General features: G+C 49.1%; 1 protein-coding gene and 1 non-coding gene across 6 annotated transcripts in view; one reads left to right on the top strand and one right to left on the bottom strand.

The window, feature by feature from the left end:
* Nucleotides 1–3235: 3235 nt before the first annotated feature.
* The window catches only part of PFKFB4 (6-phosphofructo-2-kinase/fructose-2,6-biphosphatase 4), a 38515-nt gene continuing 22232 nt past the window's right edge, over nucleotides 3236–19518 (bottom strand). For 3 of the 5 annotated variants that reach the window (XM_030866996.2, XM_030867000.2, XM_060307653.1), the window contains 5 exons: nucleotides 19350–19496; nucleotides 7950–8054; nucleotides 6112–6241; nucleotides 5944–6006; nucleotides 3236–5063 (listed from right to left, as the gene is read on the bottom strand). In XM_030866996.2, coding sequence (XP_030722856.2) covers nucleotides 4786–5063; nucleotides 5944–6006; nucleotides 6112–6241; nucleotides 7950–8054; nucleotides 19350–19496 — 723 coding nt within the window. In that variant the 3' untranslated portion in view covers nucleotides 3236–4785. The remainder of the gene's footprint in view (nucleotides 5064–5943; nucleotides 6007–6111; nucleotides 6242–7949; nucleotides 8055–19349; nucleotides 19497–19518) is intronic. The other 2 variants (XM_030866997.2, XM_030867001.2) reach the window with 1 other exon arrangement.
* Nucleotides 14242–14314, top strand: TRNAG-CCC (transfer RNA glycine (anticodon CCC)). The gene has a single exon. It is a non-coding gene; the product is annotated as a tRNA-Gly (tRNA).

The raw sequence follows: 19518 nt of genomic DNA, 5'->3' as shown, positions 1-19518 counted from the left end.
CTTCTTCAGAAAGTGCAAGGAAGCCTCTAAGGAGGTCAGGTATCCACTCCAGGAACTCTGTGCCCGGAGACAGGGTGGGGACCATTCAGCGGTCCCCCAACCTCACCTACCAGGAAGACAGTCATAGCTGATACTACTCTGAGCCTGAGGATGAAGCCCAAGGGGTTCCTGTCATCCACTGTGACACAGCCACCCTCTGCCCTGACACACTAGGAAAGGCAAATGCCAGCAATGTTATGTCCATGGAGGAAGACCCCTGCAACACCCCAGCCCCACGGCAGAAGGTGTAGAAAAGTCCATCAAAATTCTGAGGCACGGGGAGGAGGAGGGATAAATTAGAAGCTTCGGATTAACATATACATACTACTATATATAAAATAGATGACAAGGACCTACTGTATAGCACGGGGAACTCTACTCAATATTCTGTGATCACCTATATGGGAAAAGAATCTGAAAAAGAATGAATACATGTGTACGTATAACTGAATCACTATGCTGTACACCTGAAACTAACACAACATTGTAAATCAACTATACTCCAATAGGAAACGGGTTTGAGCCCTGGTCCGGGAAGATCCCACACACTGTGGAGCAACTAAGCCCATGCACCACAACTACTGAGCTTGTGCTCTAGAGCCCGTGAGCCACAACTACTGAGCCCGCGAGCCACAACTACTGAGCCCACGTGCCACAACTACTGAAGCTCGTGCGCCTAGAGCCCGTGATCTGCACCAAGAGAAGCCACGGCAATGAGAAGCCCACGCACCACAAGGAAAAGTAGCCCCTGCTCACCACAACTAGAGAAAGCCTGCGCATAGCAACAAAGACCCAACACAGCCAAAATTAAAAATAAATAAATAAATAAATTTATTTTTTAAAAAAACAACTATACTTCAATAAAATTTATTTTAAATGCAAAAGGGAAAAAAAATTCTGAGGCATAGGAAAGGGTGTCTCTTGTCACCACCTTCCCCACGCCACAAGTAACAAAGAACACCAGAGAATCAGCCAGCACGCTCCACCCACAGCCTTATGCAGGCCCTCCTCCATCCTCGACCCAGCCTCTGGTTCCCCTCTCCAGGGATGCCAGTATTTGGGACCCACATTTCCAGGGACCCCAGATCCCTCCCTACGTCTGTTTCTGTCTCAGTGGTGAGGGCCCAGCAACCTTGGTCAGCCCAGAGAAAACCCGGGCCCTGCCCCGGGCTCACTCCAGGGCAAGACAGTTTCTGCTCCAGGGATGGGTAGTCATGGGGGTGGGAGCTGGACCAAGGGTCCATACAGACCTGTTGGGAGGGAGCACAGCACAGGGGTTTGCAGAGCCGCTGGAAAGAACCTCACCAGTGGCGAGCTGGCCACACAACACCTTAGATTGTTCTTTTTTAAAAAAGTATTTATTGCAAAGAATGTTGGACACAGTGTGATATGTGGCTGAGATCCAACAACATCCATTCCAGGGCGAGCAGGAAACATGTCTGCAACAGGAGCACATCAACCGTCCTGGCTACAACCGGGCAGCCAGCCAGGTGGATGGCTGCCCATGCAGAGCCGGCTCCGGGTGAGCCCTGCTGGGATCCCACACTTCCCTCTGCCCCATCCCAGTCCTTGTGACACATCTCCAGTAGCTCCTGGCTGCCCTCTGGACAGAGAGAAAAGGCCTCGCTGGTCTCACCTCAGCCAGCCTGAGGTCTTGGAGAGGTGGTGACATCCAGATGTACGTGCCACTGACCAAAGGGACCTGCTATGGCCAAAAACTGAGCATGACCAAAAGTCACCAATACTCTGGCGGACATGGAAGCAAAGGCTGCAGTCCCCACATCCCAAAGGCAGTAGCGTGGTCCTCTGGCCCTGGGTCTAAGGGGCCTGGGGCTCTGACAGGAGATAAGTCCAGAAGGAGGGTACTGCCACGGCTCTGTCCTGGATATCTCTCCACCCATGTCTGTCCATAACTGCTGTGGCACTCGAGGCCGAGAGATCATCAGCCTGGGCCAGGGACACAGGATCTTCGGGCCTGACTTCACCAAGGACCACCACCTGTGGACAGCAGCACATCCAACTACAAATCCACACGCTTCCTCACCCAGCCTCACAACTTGCTGGCCAGCCTGTTCTCCCAGCTACAAAATGGAGCCGGAACCCGCGGCCCAGCCCAACTCCCTGGGCCCAAAAGAACTCAAGGGCGTGACAGATGGCAGGCTTCCCGAGGTCATTTTCATCAGGCTCCTGTGTACAAGAATCAGAAGCTGGGAAATTCCTGCCCTGGCCAGAGGCTGCCTCCAGCTCTGGGCTTTCCCATGCTTAGTTCCGCGGGTAGAGGTCAACAAACGCCAGGACAGGCTTTGCAGGACCATGCAAGCTTTTCCGAATCCTTCACAGCAAATGCAGGTCCCTGCCACCAGTGTATACTCTTGTGTGGACACAGGCAGCGGCGGGCAAGGTAGCCCAGTGGCATGGCCGGGAGAGGAAGATGGGAGGGCAGCCTCTCCCTCGAGCACTGGGAAGGGCGACTCCTACAACTGTCCTGTCTTCACATCTTTCTTTACGTGTTGCACCATGGGAGCAGTTGGAGAGGGGTGGCCTTGGCTGCCAGCTCCCACGAGTATTCCAGTGTAGGCATAATTGGGAAGGGGTAATCGCAAACACCCCGCTCCCTGCATGTTTCTGTGCATTCCCATGTGCTGAAGTGAACACACTGCTTTCCTGAGCGTCCACAAATGCAGACGCACAGACTCAAGGGTCTGGCCAGTGGAGGTGGCTGCCTTGGCGGAAGCTCTTCAGTTCCTGGTGAGGCAGGACGGGGATGGCTCTTTCCCGCGTACTGAGGCAGCAGCAGCTCATGAACACCTTGCCTCTGGCTCAGGAAGTGGCCAAAGAGAGTGTAGCAGAGCCCTGGCAGGGGTCCCCAGGTCTACCCAGGCAGCTCGGCCTCAGTGGGTGGAAACATCACAGCAAGTGCTTTCCGTTTCACATTTTTGGGTTTCACACTTCACGAAGCCCACCAGGCCGGTGAGAGAGAACAGAAGGATCAGGGGCTGGGAAACCTCTCACCAGCCCGGTGCAGACGCAGTCAGGCCAAGTGGTTTTTAGCAGCAGGTTGGGCACCGCATACAACCCTGACACTGTCAACAAGGAAACAGGTGGGCTGGGACTGGGATTCTGGGTGCCACCAGCCATGCATGGCTTTGAGGGTGTTCCTGTGTGGTGACTGTCACACAGACCAGAGGGCCTGGAATGACCTCGTCCACAGAGATCAACACCTGCCCGGGGGTTGCAGTGGACGACACACGGTCACTGGTGAGCAGGGACCGTGACAAGGGCTTCCTCCGGAGGCCGAGAGATGTCTACATTCTGCACAAAATTAAACACACAGAACGCTGACCATTTGCCAAGGACAGACAGTCACCACTACCCGCTTTGCTCATCGCTATAGCCGCTGGACTCACATCCTCACCCCGAGGAGCCCCGGTCACAGGACTTAGACCCCGACCTTTCCTAAGAGCCAGGCGTCAAGAGCCTCTTGACACGTGGTGGGTGACAAACACCAGAAAAAAGGTGAGGGATGGAGGACACCTCCGGTTCCTGCTTGCTCCTTGCAGGCAGGTCAGGCATTACCCAGAGTGAGGCCATCCCCGCCTCCCGCCTCAGGTCTGGGTCAGGTGGGGAGAAAGAGCTGGCTGGGAAGGGGACCAGCTCCCGAGGGTGCCCTCCTCCCTGCTATGTCGGTGTGTCGGTGCACAGGTGTCAGATATGGCCCCGGCAGGCTGCGGACACCTCCTGTGTCTGAGAGCTGGGGCACCAGGCCCCCTGCACCTCCTGAACAGCACCCCTCCCCTGCCTCAGAACTGGGACAGAGCCCAGATCTGCAGGGAGGGAATCATGTCCGCTATGGCCACACTCCTGAGTTCACAGGGCTGGCCACTGGAATTGTAGGGGCAGGTGCAATTCTCACTGGGGGCAGGCTTCCCAAGGGCCCCTTTCTCACCACAACCTGTCCCCAAGGATGGGCCAGGACCTGGAGATCCTGCCCACCTTAAAAGGAACCATCCCGGAACCTGTGGCCAACAGAAGTTTGCCTCTCAGAAGTGCCTACCCAGAGGCAGGCAGGGTGCCTGCCAACTACCCCATGGCCATGTTGGCTCCTGCAAATGGACCGGGGCACCAGCCCCTGATGCTTGCTGGGTCCAGGGGCCTCTTTCACCATCACCCCATCAGTGCTGGGGGCCCAACACCTTCTGAGCTTTCCTCAGTACGAGGGGCCTGTTGGGACATCTACCCCTGAGACCTGTGTGTGCCAGACTGGGCCTTCATCGGACTCTCAGGGCAAACAGGGAAGAGGTTTACACAATGACTGGTTCTGGTGAGGGGAAGCAGCCTTAGGAAACAGGAGGACACATCCACACACCTCAGCCTGTGGGGCCCAAGGCCTGCACCCTGGGCAGGGACCCAAGGCCCAACACGTCCCATTGTGGGTGGCAGCAGGCATGACTAAGGTCCCAGGAGCCTTCCTGGTGCAACAGACTCTGGGAATGGGGCCCAGAGGGGCGGTCCTGCTCTTGGCCTCAGTGGGAGAGGAAACCAAGATGGCAGAAGGATCCCACACGGGCATGAAGTGCTTCTGGGCAACACTTCAAGGAGCTTCTATCTTTAACGCTGGGGGAACACAGAACAGAGACGTGTCCTTCCGCAGGAAGGTCTCTACGCAGCACCGAGACACCCTCAGCCTCTGCATGGCCCTTTCCGCAACAAAGCAGGACATTTTTCATTTTTACTTTTTAAAGGTGCTCAGGTTGGACAGGTGCTCATGAGGCCTGGGCTGGTGGGACATGGAAGCGCCTGCCCCCTGTAGGCCTCTAGCCTCTGTTCTGGCCACAGCGTCACCCTGACAGAGAACTCAAGCTCACTCAGTAGATGCCCCAGCTGGGCCTGGCCCTGGTGGTTGCTGTGTCTGGACCCCCAGGAACGTGCCCACCACCCCAGCAGTGACCCGGCTGCTACCTGAGGCCTGTCTCGGTGCGTGTTCACAGCCGCCACATTCAGGAATATGGACTCCACTTTACAACCTGCCAAAGGGAAGATGCAAATCCATTCCCCCTCCTGAAAGGCAGCAGAGCCACAGGGGTAGAAGCTTCTCCCAGGAGGAGGCTTTCGGTGCTGTGGGGCTGAGCAGACGCCTCAGCCTCACTCCAGTCCTCCCACCTTGGGCAGCTCCGGAGGCCCCGTGAGGAAGCACTAGGCAGCGTGTCAGGCCCGAGCCTCTGGGCCACTGCCCAGCGCAGGCTCGCCAAGGAGCCCGGGCACCAGGCAGAGCCACAGTGAGGATGAGCGGCCCACCTCGGGGGCTGAGGGCGGTCTGAGAAGCAACAAGCCTAGCTCAGTGAGGGGTCACTACACTGAGCAGACCCTCACCCAGCCCTGTCTCACACATGAGGAGGGATCACCATGGTGCCAGGCGCTCAGTGCAAAGGGGGACGAGGCGATTAACATGCACTGGGATGACTTCAGCTGCCACTGAGCTATACAGTTATGGTCCCGAGGGCACAACCATGTGAGAGTGCCTCGTCCAGTGTTGAAGGGGAGGGGTCGGGACCCAGGAGGTTAGGAAGTTGCGTGAGGCCTCTGCTGGCAGAGCCCAAGGCAGAGGCGCATATTTTCAGGTCCGGGTCCTGGGGCCGTGGGGTTTTCTGGGGGATTTTGGAGAAACCAGTAGAAAAGACCCTCATGTGGGTGGGTGATGGTTAAGGAAGGATCACTGGGGAGTCTTCCTGTGGCCACAGGAATTAAAACAAAAAACATTTTATAGCAAATTGGGAAAGGTGGTGGGATGGAAGGAGGAGGAATGAGCCTCTAATGAAATTTTCAAGGGAGGGGTTTGCAGAAAACCACAGAACCCTGCAGACAGCCAGTCTGGCAACCAGGTCAGCATGCGGGAAGCTTCTTTACCATAAGCCACGGGGGTCAGCTTCAGGACCGTGTGCAGCGGACACTTGAGGTAAGGCAGCTGTTCTGTGGACACAGGCGGAGAGGGTTGGCACCAGGGATGCCCAGGTGACAGTCCCCTTCGATCTCTCTCACACACACATCCCACCTCCCCAGGGGCAGCGTCCGCACCTGCTGCCTTGTCAAGGAAGTAGGCCAGGAGGCAGCGCATCACAGCCTGGTGGCAGATGACCAGCACGTTCTCTTGCCGCTCCAGCTCCATGATGACAGGCTCGAGTCGCTGGACCAGGTCCTCATAGGACTGCAAGGGCAAGTGGGAAGCATCCCTCAACCCAGCTCTGGGGGTAGGGATGGAGACCTTCTGGGTAGTGGGCTACCTTCTCCTGAACTCCTCACCATTCTGGGAGGTTGGTGAGGACTGGCAGTCTGACAAAGGGATCACCTCCCCTATCCCAGGGCTAGGTCCCAGTAGGACCGAGAGGGCAGGGCTGGGGCTTAGGCTGCGTCCGAGGGGCCACCTCCATGCCCTTCCTGGGGCCCTTTGCTGAACCCTCAGCTGCAGGAATTCACATGCTGGCAACTGATGACAGGTGGAGAAGACACGGCTCCCTTCCTACCCGCCGCACGTGGAGTACACAGAACGAGGCTTGTAGGAAGGGGAAGCAAAAACCTCCCGAACTTCCCAGAGTGCAACCTGTCAGAACGCCTGAGCTCCCAGGAAGGACCCTCACAGTCTGCCTGCCCTGTACCTCCCCTGGGTGCCGTGAGGGAGCCCTTGGACCAACCCCGGTGACTGGCAGGTCTAGAGCTTTTCACTGGGAGACCCAGCCCTGGGGGTTCACCCCTGTTTGCACACAGTGAGCCGTCCTTCAGGAAAAAAAAAAAGGCCTCAAGCTTGGAGCTGAGTTTGCCCCATGATTTGGTTGGGAGTAATACCAACATGACTTGTGCCCGCCCCTGGTATTTCTGGGGAAAGCCTAGATTGCTTCTTTTGGCAACTACCTTCCCTACCAATTTCCCCTCTGTATTCTCAAGTTTGAGCAGCCAGCTGCTTTGTTTCTTTTTACTGTTATCTGGTTTGGTTCTAAATCTGGGTTCTCCCTCACAGTATGATGTGGGGAAATATCAATGCTACCCGAAGCTGTCCTATTCCCGAGGACAGCACAGCATAGGCACCTGTGAGCCTGGCATTTGGACGGGGGGTTTCGACATGTGTACGTGTATGTGTGTACGCAAACCTGTGCGTCTGTGGGAGGTATTTTTATTTGGCCACCTCCCCAGGTCACGTCCTAGAATTGGGAGATACATGAGTCAAAGGTGACACTGGGGGCTTCCCTGGTGGCGCAGTGGTTGAGAGTCCACCTGCCGATGCAGGGGACACGGGTTCGTACCCCGGTCCGGGAGGATCCCACATGCCACGGAGCGGCTGGGCCCGTGAGCCATGGCCGCTGAGCCTGCGCGTCCGGAGCCTGTGCTCCGCAACGGGAGAGGCCACAACAGTGAGAGGCCCGCATACCGCAAAAAAAAAAAAAAAAAGGTGACACTGTTTCTACCCGGGGCCTGGGCTGAGGCGAGAGCCAGTCTGAGGGGAGGTGACAGTGCAGGTGACTTATGGTAGTCACGACTCACCTGGGGAAAATGAATCCCTAGGTCTGGATTCAGGGCTAGGGATGGTGTCTGGAGCCGCAGGGAGGATGGGGTCACCCTATGACACTCCCAGGGATGGGGAAAGTAAAGATGGGGAGTGATGGGAAACAGGGCTCCAGTAGGCCTCAGGGTTGGGATTCCTGGGCAGCACTGCTCACCCACCACCCAAGGAGGGGCCTGCAGCCTGGGCCACGGCTGAGAAGTGGTGGAGGTGACACACACACCCAGCCTGCCTACCTCTGAGGCCAGGCCCCTCCTGCTGCCCACGGAGCCTCTGCAGAGCCCCTCGGGGCCCTCAGTCACAGGCGGTCCTCCCAGGCAGGCAGCAGGTGGCTGGGATTAAGCCCCCATATCCCACCTACCTCCCCCTTGGGGTACCGGTACCGGTACTTGTCCTGGTCTCGCAGGGCAAATTCCAGTGGATAATGATCCTGAATTTCCTCGTAAGTCATTTCCTCACAGACGCCCTAGGGAGACACCGCAGTCATCACACCACCCACATCAGGCCCAGGGATCAGCCCTGTGTCAGGGGGAGGGCATTTCCTGGGCCACAGGGACTCTCCCAGCTGGGAAGAGCAGGCACCCTGGGAAAACTAAGCAGGGGCAGCCTCACATTTGGAAAAAGCTATCACACGTCTTTTCCACCCACCCATCGTCCATCCATCCAGTTTATGCCATAAAAATAAACACAGAAATATTAACTATGTGTCTTTTCTAATGTGTCTTTTTGTCTTCTGTGCTATGGAAATACTACAGCAGAGTATGGATTATTGTACAGGCTATAAAGTAAGATTTCCCTCATGTCATTCAGGATACACACACACGCACAGCACAGAGTATCGTACACAAATGCCATTTTAAAACAAAACAAAAGAGCCCAGGACAATGTGTGGACTGACCAGTGACAGTCCTTCCAAGGCTCAAGCCAAGAACCAGCACACAGGAGGTGCCCAGAGAGGAAGCAATAAAACGCCCGTAATAAAAAGCTGCTGGACTATTTACAATAGCCAGGTCATGGAAGCAACCGAAATGCCCATCGACAGATGAATGGAAGAAGAAGATGTGGTACATATATACAATGGAATATTACTCAGCCATAAAAAGGAATGAAATTGGGTCATTTGTAGAGATGTGGATGGATCTAGAGACTGTCATACAGAGTGAAGTAAGTCAGAAAAAAAAAAAACAAATATCGTACATTAATGCATATATGTGGAACCTAGAAAATGGTACAGATGAACCGGTTTGCAGGGTAGAAATTGAGACACAGATGTAGAGAACAAACGTATGGACACCAAGGGGGGAAAGCGGCGGGGTGGTGGTGGTGGTGGTGTGATGAATTGAGCGATTGGGATTGACATGTATACACTGATGTGTATAAAACTAATGATTAATAAGGACCTGCTGTATAAAAAAATAAATAAAATAGGGCTTCCCTGGTGGCACAGTGGTTGAGAGTCCGCCTGCCGATGCAGGGGACACGGGTTCGTGCCCCGGTCCGGGAAGATCCCACATGCCGTGGAGCGGCTGGGCCCACGTGCCATGGCCGCTGAGCCTGCGCGTCCGGAGCCTGTGCTCCGCAACGGGAGAGGCCACAACAGTGAGAGTCCCGCGTACCGCAAAAATAAATGAATAAATAAATAAATAAAATAAAATTCAAAAAAAGATGTGAGAAACTATAAAGTGGGGGTCAGGAGAACAAACTGTGACACTATAATTCATAACACACACAATAAACAAATTATTCTGAAAAATAAAAAATAAAATAGAATAAAAAGCTGCTGGTTTCTACCTTTGTCCTCAGGGTTTTTTTCCTAGACAAAGCCTTGGGGGCAAAGTTATCTATTAAAAAGGAAAGATGATGAGGAAAATTTAAACCTATAAATGCCTATATCAAAAAAAAAAGATCTCATATCACTAATCTAATCTTCTACCTTAAGATATCGGAGGGACTTCCCTGGTGGCACAGTGGTTAAGAATCCGCCTGCCAATGTAGGGGACAAGGGTTCGATCCCTGGTCCAGGAAGATCCCACATGCTGCGGAGCAACTAAGCCTGCATGCCACAACTACTGAGCCCATGTGCCACAATTACTGAAGCCTGCGTGCCTAGAGCCTGCACTCCACAACAAGAGAAGCCACCACAGTGAGAAGCCCACACACTGCAACGAAGAGTAGCCCCTACTCACTACAACTAGAGAAAGTCCACCCACAGCAACAAAGACCCAATGCAGCCAAAACTAACTAACTAAATTTATTTTATTTTATTTTATTAATTTTTTTTTTTACTAAATTTATTTAAAAAAAAAAAGTTACTGGAAGAAGAACAAATTAAACCCAAAGCAAGCAGAAGTAAGGAAATAATACAAATTAGAACACAAATTCATTAAATAGAAAAAAGCAACGAAATCAAAAGTTGGTTCTTCGAAAAGATCAACAGAATTCACAAAACTTTTGCTAGACTGACAGGAAAAAGGAAAGCTCAAGTTATTAAACCAGGAATGAAAGGGGGATATTACTACAAAGCTTACAGAAATAAAAAAGATTATAAGGGAATACTATGCACAATTATATGCCAACAAATAAGACAACTTAGGTGAAATAGGAAAATTCCTACAAAGACACAAACTACCTGTTATGAGTTGAATACTTCCCCCCAAAAGATACGCTGAAGTCCTAACCCCTGGGAACTGTGAATGTGACCTTATGTGGAAATAGTCTTTGCAGATATAATCAAGTAGATGAGGTCCAATGACTGATGCCCTTTTAAGAAGGCCATGTAAAGACAGAGAGAGACACACACAGGGAAGAAGCCCATGTAATGAGGGAGACAGGGATTGCAGTGATGCACCTATAAGCCAAGGAATGTTGGCAGCCACCAGGAACCTGCTAAAAATATGGGCATTAAAAGGGATTGGGGGCAGGGGCTTCCCTGGTGGCGCAGGGGTTGAGAGTCCTCCTGCCAATGCAGGGGACACGGGTTCGAGCCCTCTCCGGGAGGATCCCACATGCCGTGGAGCAGCTAAGCCTGTGCGCCACAACTACTGAGCCTGCGCTCTGGAGCCCGTGAGCCACAACTACTGAGCCCACGTGCCACAAATGCTGAGCCTGTGCGCCTGGAGCCTGTGCTCCGCAATAGGAGAGGCCACTGCAGTGAGAAGCCCACACGCTGCAACGAAGAGCAGCCCCCACTCTCCGCAACTGGAGAAAGCCTGTGCGCAGCAACACAGCCAAAAGATAAATAAATAAATTTATAAAATAAACGTGATTGGGGGGGACTTCCCTGGTGGCACAGTGGTTTAGGAATCCACCTGTCAATGCAGGGGACACGGGTTCAAGCCCTGGTCCAGGAAGGTTCCACATGCCACAGAGCAACTAAGCCCGTGTGCCACAGCTACTGAAGCCCATGTGTGCCTAGAGCCCGTGCTCCACCACAAGAGAAGTCACCTCAATGAGAAGCCCACACACCACAATGAGGAGTAGCCCAAAGCCTGTGTGCAGCAACCAAGACCCAACGCAGCCAAAAATAAATAAATTAATTAAAAAAAAAAAGATTAGGGGGATTCCCTGGCAGTCCAGTGGTTAGAACCAAATGCTTTCACTGCTGAGAGCCTGGGTTCAATCCCTGATCGGGGAACTAAGATCCCACAAGCCACAGTGTGGCCAAAAAAAAAGTGATTATGGTGATGGCTCAGAAGGAAGTGAAGGACAGTAGAGCAAGCCTCTATTGCCTTAGAGAATACATATATTATCATGAACAGAATGTTGCTAGAAATATGAATGTTTAGGGACTCCTCTGGAGGTCCAGTGGTTAGGACTCCGTGTTTTCACTGCCGTGGCCCCAGGTTCAATCCTTGGTCAGGGAACTAAGATCACGCAAGCTGTGTGGCGCGGCCAAAAAAAAAGAGAGAGAGAAAAGGCAATCTTTATCATAAAGCAGCAGAGAACTTGGCCGAACTGTGTTCTAGTGTGGGCAGCTATAACAAAAAAGGCAGATAGGGGCTTCCCTGGTGGCGCAGTGTTTGAGAGTCCGCCTGCCGATGCAGGGGACACGGGTTCGTGCCCCGGTCTGGGAAGATCCCACATGCCACGGAGCTGCTGGGCCCGTGAGCCACGGCCGCTGAGCCTGCGCGTCTGGAGCCTGTGCTCCACAACGGGAGAGGCCACAACAGTGAGAGGCCCGCGTAAAAAAAAAAAAAAAAAAAGGCAGATAATGACAAGTGATAAGGAGGATGCAGAGAAATCAGAACCCTCATACACTGCTGGTGGGAACGTAAAATGGTGCGGCCACTTTGGAAAACAGCCTGGCAGTTTCTAACAAGCTTAAATGGAGTTAACATGGGGGACTCCCTGGTGTCCCAGTGGTTGGGACTCTGTGCTTTCATTGCCAAGGGCCTGGGTTCAATCCCTGGTCAGGGAGCTAAGATCCCACAGGTCACACAGCACAGCCAAAATAAAAAAACAAACAAAAAAATGTAGAGTTAACATATGACCTAGCAATTCCACTCCTGGCTATCTACCCAAGAGAAATGAAAACATGTCCACACAAAAACCTGTACATTCAGAGCAACATCATTCCTAAAGCCAAAAAATGGCAACTACCCAAATGCCCATCGACTGGTGAATGGATAAATAACATGTGGTATATCCATACAATGGGATATTATTCGGCAATATACAGGAACAAAATACTGATACATTCTACCACAGGAGGAAGGAAATGTCCAGAATAGGCCAGTCTATAGAGACAGAAAACAGATTGGTGGTAGCCTAGGGCTGGGGGGAAGGACTGGAAGGAAATGGGGGTATGGGTACAGGGTTGCTTTCTGGAACAACAAAAATGTTCTAAAATTGATTGTGGTGATGGTTGCATAACTCTGTGAATATACTAAAAACGACTGAATCATACAATTTAAATAGGTGAACTGTATCATACGTGAATCATATCTCGATAAAGCTGTTGTTTTCAAAAAAGGAAAAATAAGACAGTAAATTGTGGATTGGGCTAAGAAAAAAATCACAATGTTAAAATAGAAGACGAGCCCAAGGCTGTTTACCAGAACAGAGGAAAGAACAAAGATAAACATGGAAAGATGACTAACAGATCATAGATACTAGAATAGTTTCCAAACTAAAGAAAAAGAAGGGAATCCAGTGTATCTAGGAAAATAATCGGATTAACCTCAAAAAAAAAAAAAAGATCAGGGCTGCCAAGGCTTCTCTGAGAAACCAAATGCTCCAGCCATATCCGTGCCCTTGGAAGGCAGACACCAGACCCCTAACCTGCGTCAGGGAGCTGCTATTTGCACGAGAAAGAAATCAGGGCTGGAAACCTCCTGTAACTCCCACCAGCCACAGCTGATGAAAGCCCACAAAATGGGTTAAATGAGCTATAAAACAGAAAGTCACAGAAATTGCTTACTCTTTTGAAAGAGTTCATCAGTTCTAAAGAAGAGCTACAACAGATTAAAAAAAAAAAAAAAAAGCCATGATGCTATACTCTGCCCAATTACAGTAAAAAAAGAAAAAAAAAGGGCAGAAAGGAAACAAATGGAAATAACACATCCTCATAATTCCCAACAGAATCAAGAATTATTTTCCTGTTACTAATTTTGATAAGTATATTTTAGTTATTCCTTTATTTACAAGCATTCTCCTTAAGAATGTTTTAGAAAAGCTGTAAGGTAATGACTACTGGAATAAAAACACTGCTTGCCTTCCAAATCACAGAAAAGATGATGTTTATACAGAAAAAAAAAAAAAGAGATGAAAAGAAATCTGCAACGTACTGGGGAAAAAAAAGGACAAAGATAGCGATTGTAATAATAAATATGAATGGGTTTAGATTCCTAAACGAAAAAAGCTCTCAGGCCAAAAAATAAACCAAAGATATGTTCCTTTCATCTAAAGAAATGACAGAAAAAGGTTAAAAATAAAAGGAGGTAGGCATAACAAAAAAAACATGGACAAAAAGCAAGGATGGCAAATTAAAACCAAAGTGAGATACCACCTCACACTCATTAGAATGGCTACTGTAAAAAAAAAAAAAAAAAAACAGAAAAATAACAAGTGTTAGCACAGATGTGGAGAAATCAGAACACTCGTGCACTGTTGGTAGGAAAGTATAATGGTGCAGTTGCTATGGAAAAAAGCATAGCGGTTCCTCAAAAAAATAAAAATAGAATTACCATATGATCCAACAATTCCACTTCTACATAGGTACCAAAAAGAAATGAAAGCAGTGTTTCAAAGAGAGATTTATATACCCATGTTCATAGCAGCCCGATGCACAATAGCTAAACGGTGGAAGCAACCCAAATGTCCATAGATAAATGAATGGATAAGCAAAATGTGGTATATACATAAATGGAACCATATTCAAGTTTAAAAATGTGATTCTGACATATGCTACAACATGGATGGACCTTGAGGACATTATGATAAGTGAAATAAACCAGTCACAAAAAGACAAATACTATATGATTCCACTTATGTGACATACTTAGAGACAGAAAAATCATACAGACAGAATCAAAGAGACAGAAAGTAAAATGGTAGTTGTCAGAGGCTGGGTGGGGAGGAGAAATGGGGGTTATTGTTTAATGGGTATAGAGTTTCCATTTTATAAGGCAAAAAGAGTTCTGGAGGTGGGGACTTCCCTGATGGTCCAGTGGGTAAGACTCTGCACTCCCAATGCAGGGGGCCCAGGTTCAATCCCTGGTCAGGGAACTAGATCCCGCATGCATGAAGTAAAGAAGATCCCACGTGCCACAACTAAGACCCCACACAGTCAAACATAAAGTAAATAAATAAATCTGCATGCCACAACTAAGAGTGCGCATGCTGCAACAAAGATCCCACATGCCGCAACTAAGACCCGGTGCAACCTAAATAAATATTTAAAAAGTAAATAAATTTATAAACATTAACATGGTTACAAAAATAAAACTATTAAAAAAAAGAGTTCTGGAGATGGATGGTGGTGATGACTGCACATTCTGAATGTATTTATTACCACTGAACTGTGCACATAAAAATGGTTGTTAAGATGATAAATTTTATGTTATGTGCATTTTACAAAAAAAAATTGGAAAAAGAAAAGCAGGGATGATAATATTCAAATTCGTCAAAGTATAAATTCATGCAAAAAGTGTTTTATATTGAAACAGGAACCATCCAAAATGAAGGCTGAGCCACAGTGGAGTAACTGGTACCAGATTTGCTCTCGGCCCAACATAAACAATTCAAAAGAACTAGACAAAATGTATGCAACAATTGTTTGTAGACACTAGACAACAGGCAGAGCAGGGTTGTGATCCTCCAGAAGGGACACAAGGAGCCTACGACTGCAGCAATTTACTGCAGGCACTTCCTGGACTGCAGAGCATCACAAGAAAAGAAGAAGACACAAAAAAGAACAAAACTGAACCCCTAGAGCTTAAAAACATAACGCCTGAAATATAAAGTTCATTGGATGCTGGATGAGTTTAACAAAAACAGCAGTAAAGATAAGTGAGCTTGAAGATATAGCAATAGAAACTATCCAAACAGAAACTTGGAAAGAACAAAAGACTGAGAAACAATGAACAGAAGCTCAGTGACCTGTGGGATTATCCCATAGGTTCTATACACTATACCAAATGGTCTAACATACAAGAAGTTGGAGTCCAGGGTAGGAGACAGGGTAGCAGAAAATATATTTAAAGAAATGATATCTTAAATTTTTTTTCAAACTCATATTTAGAAACCCAGAAATCCAAGAATCTCAATGAACTCCAAGCAGGATAAACATAAAGTAAAACATACCAAAGCACATCATAATCCAATTGCTTAAAATCAGTAATAAAGAGAAAATAGAGTAAAAGAAGATACATTATATACAAAACGAAGATAAGAATGACAGAAAACTCCTTGCTAGAAAACAGTGTGACCCAGAAGACAATAGAGGTGGTCCAATGGTGGTCCAGTGGTTAAGAATCCGCCTTCCAATGCAGGAGACAAGGGTTTGATCCCTTGTTGGGGAACGAAGATCCCACATGCCACGGGGCAACTAAGCCCATGCACCACAACTAGAGAGAAGCCCACGCACCACAACTACTGAGCCCGTGCCCCCTAGAGCCCGCGTGCCACAACTAGAGAAGCCCACACGCCGAAACTAGAGAAAAGCCCGTATGCTGAAATGAAGAGCCTGCGCACCGCAGTGAAGACCCAGTGCAGCCAAAAAAAAAAAAAAAAAAAAGAAGAAGAAGACAACAATGGAACAGCACCTTTTACATGCTGAAACAGAAGGAAGTCTGTGCTGTTTCCTCTCATTTGCCCCTCCATATCCTTCTGCTTCTCCACCTGCTCTCTGCCCCAGGATGTTGACCTTTGTGCATGCATCTACAAGGCTCCCATGGCCACTAATGTCTTGCTGGGCTAGGCCACGGGGAACACTGGCAGGAGGTCACAGGGAGGGAGGAGAGTGAGGCTGAAATGTTTATTCTGACTCCTTCCTGAAGAAGTTGCTTTCAGTGGTCTAGGCCCTCACCCAAGGTTCCATCCCACCAGGCTGCCCTTTACTCACTGCTCCCTTGTCCCCAGGTTCCTATATCCTCTCTCTCCTCTGCCCAAGGGAAGCAATGGTCCCTGTTGTTACGAGGTCCCTATATCCTGCCCATTATCTTTGAAAAAAGGTCCTTTTATAAATCCTCATTGAATTAACCTAATTGGAGTGGCCATCTGTTTCCTTTTATGTCCCACAAATTACTAAGTCATGAATTTTATTTTATAATAAAACATCAAAATATGTGAAGAAAAAAGGTAAAATAATGCAAAATTCTTGAAAATGCAAGAAAAATCAACAAAATTATAATTAGAGTGTATTTAACATTCAACTATTGATTTATGATGATCAAACAGAAAAAAAAGACAGAAAATTTGAATGATATAATTAAAGTTGAAATTAATGAGATACACAAACTTTTTCTTTTGAAAATTTTCAACCATATAGAAAAGTACAGGGCGTCCCTTGTGGTGCAGTGGTTGAGAATCCACCTGCCAATGAAGGGGACACAGATTCGAGCCCTGGTCAGGGAAGACCCCACATGCTGCAGAGCAACTAAGCCTGTGCGCCACAACTACTGAACCTGCGCTCTAGAGCCTGCATGCCACAACTACTGAGCCCACACACTTAGAGCCCATGCTCCACAACAAGAGAAGCCACTGCAATGAGAAGCCCGCGCACCGCAACGAAGAGTAGCCACCGCACACCACAACTAGAGAAAGCCCGCGTGCAGCAACAAGGACCCAACGCAGCCAAAAAATAATAATAATTAATAAACAATAAATAGACTTTCAAAAAAAAAAAAAGAATATACAACAGAAACACAAGGCACTTAAACTGGGAAGGTAACAACTGGATTATCCTTATTTCAGAAGATATGACAGCTCCCTGAGATAAAGCTAAGATAATCAACTGAAAAAGTACTAGAGCAAATAAAAGAATGGTCACAGGTTTTCTGTGGACCAGCAATAACCAGACGGGGGACAAGATCTTATTCACAAAGAGGCTTCCTCCATGAGGCCAGGTGGCCCAAGCTCCCAAGGGACCCTCTGGAGATGTCCCTGGTTAACAGCCCACTGTCAGCCTTCCTGGCCTGGCTCCCTACATGAATGCTGTGCCTGTGGCCCCTCCCATCTCATAATGTCATGGACGCCCCCTTTCCCTTATCCAATCTTTTCCAGCGGGGATGGATTCCATGGCATGTGGCTTCATCATCTTCCTCCCTACTCCTCACCTCCTCTGTCCAACTTGATTCCATCTCATCCATAGGGACACAATTGAACAAGCTTGCAAGCTGAATGAGTGTCTACCTTTTCAACAGCTGCATCCATCTGCTGGGGGTGGACGATCGCCCCCAGAACACAGACAAGGGGGCCACAGAAGACTCCTGGTCTCCAGACAAGCCAACTCTTCCCCTTTGCTAACGCCCACTGGAAACTCCTCCTTCCTTTCACTCTTGAGTGAAACCTCCATGAAGTTCTGAGACACAGTACTCTATAGCCACCTGCACCCCTCTCCTCTACTGATACCCTGGAATCTGGGCCTCCGCCACCACTCAGGGCCTCCTGTCGTCTCATTCTCTCCCTTTCTACCAGCCCCTCACCATCAGCTTACACACGGCCAAGTCTCCCTTGACTCTGAGTCCCTTGCCCCCCACTCACTTCCCTACCCATTCCCACCGGGCACCAACCCAGTAGGCTCATGCCAAGAATCCTAGTGGTCTTATGACATCCCAGTGGTCAGTTTGGAGCCTGGCCTCACTCCCCCTCCCTATGGTATCTCACCCCACTGACCACTGCCTCCTCCTCTCTGCCTTGACTCCCATGACCCCATCAGCCTGGTTTCCCTTCCACCTCACCAGACACCTGTCCATAGCTTCCTCCACAGCCCCTTAAATGCCAGGGTTCCCCTGGGTTCTGTCCTGGGTCCTACTTTGCCTCCCTCAGCCACCTGATCCATTCCACAGTTTCAAGCACCATGTCTGTGGCGGGGATGCCCAAGCCCCACCTCTCTTTGGAGATCGGATTGGCTCCTGGGTACCTGCTCTTGAACATCTCCCAGGAACGTCTTCCTTTCATTCACTACATATTTACAGAGCACTTACGATGTGGTGAACAAAATAGATTAGTTCCTGCCCTCAGCTGAGCTCATCACCTTCCTTGCCCCAGAACCCTTCCCAGTGGCTGGAAATCTGGAGCCATCCTAGATCCTTTTTAGACCCCTGGCTGGGCATCAACAGCCTCTATCCTTTCATTAGGATCTTGGTCCCCAGCACCTGGCCCAGTTCCTAGCACAGAGTAGCCTCACATAAATACGTGATAAATAAATGAAGAAACATCCCTCAAGTCCATCTACTCCTATTTCACTGCCGCCACCCAAGTCAGATGTCATCACCTCACCAGGCCATTGCAAGGACCTCTAACTAGTCTCCCTTCTCCGGCTTGTCCCCCCACCTCATCCCAACAAAACAATTCTATCAGTTGGGGTGATCTTTGTAGGATTCAAATCTGATCTCGAGACTTCCATATCAGGCAATGGTAGACTAGCTTGCTTTAGACTAACACTCCACTGAGAGCTACTAGAAAAGCCAAACCGAAATAAATAAATAAATCTGTTTGATATCACCCTAGAGCCACAAGGCAGAGAAGACCTGAGGGGCCAAGATCCTGAAGTGAAGGGAAGTCCAAGGAGGTGAACCTGGTATATGGCATCATTTTTCCCTTTGAGGTTTTGTTGATTTGAAAGTGGCAGCTAAAAGCATGACAAGCCAGCTGGTAGGCAAAATGGCTGAAGAGGGTCAAAAGGTATAAACTTCCAGTTATAAGATAAATAAGCCCTGGGGATGTATTGTACAGCATGGTGATTATAATTAACAATATGTATCATATATTTGAAAATTGCTAAGAGAGTATGTCTTGAAAGTTCTCATCACAAGAAAACTAAAATTTGTAACCATGTGGTGATGGATGTTAACTAAACTTATTGTGATAATTATTTCACAATACATACATACATCAAATCATCACTTTGTACACCTAGATAGTTATATACAAAAGAAGGGAAGGAGGGAGGCAGGGAAGGAGGGAGGGATGAATCAGAACCCTAAACAATAATGAAATGTTAAAGAGAAAGCTCTCCCTGACCCCCTTCAACATTGTCACCCTGGGTGAGTGCAGCTGTGCCCAGAGCTGGGCAGGGGAGGGAAGAGATGGTGATTACCGCATCAATCTCGTTGAGAACTTTCCACTGCTCATAAGGCACACCCAGGGCCTCAGCCGTCTGGATTGTCCTCTTCATCTGGCTTGTCCAAACCTTTAGGTCCTTGATGTTCTGATCCCTGATGAACTGGGCCAGACTCCTGGCAAACTGAAACACATCACAAGCAAAT

Source organism: Globicephala melas, chromosome 11, assembly GCF_963455315.2.
Source record: "Globicephala melas chromosome 11, mGloMel1.2, whole genome shotgun sequence".
In the NCBI taxonomy this organism is placed as follows: domain Eukaryota; kingdom Metazoa; phylum Chordata; class Mammalia; order Artiodactyla; family Delphinidae; genus Globicephala; species Globicephala melas.
Note: the sequence above shows the minus strand (reverse complement) of the source record. Positions and strands in the feature narration are given on the sequence as shown.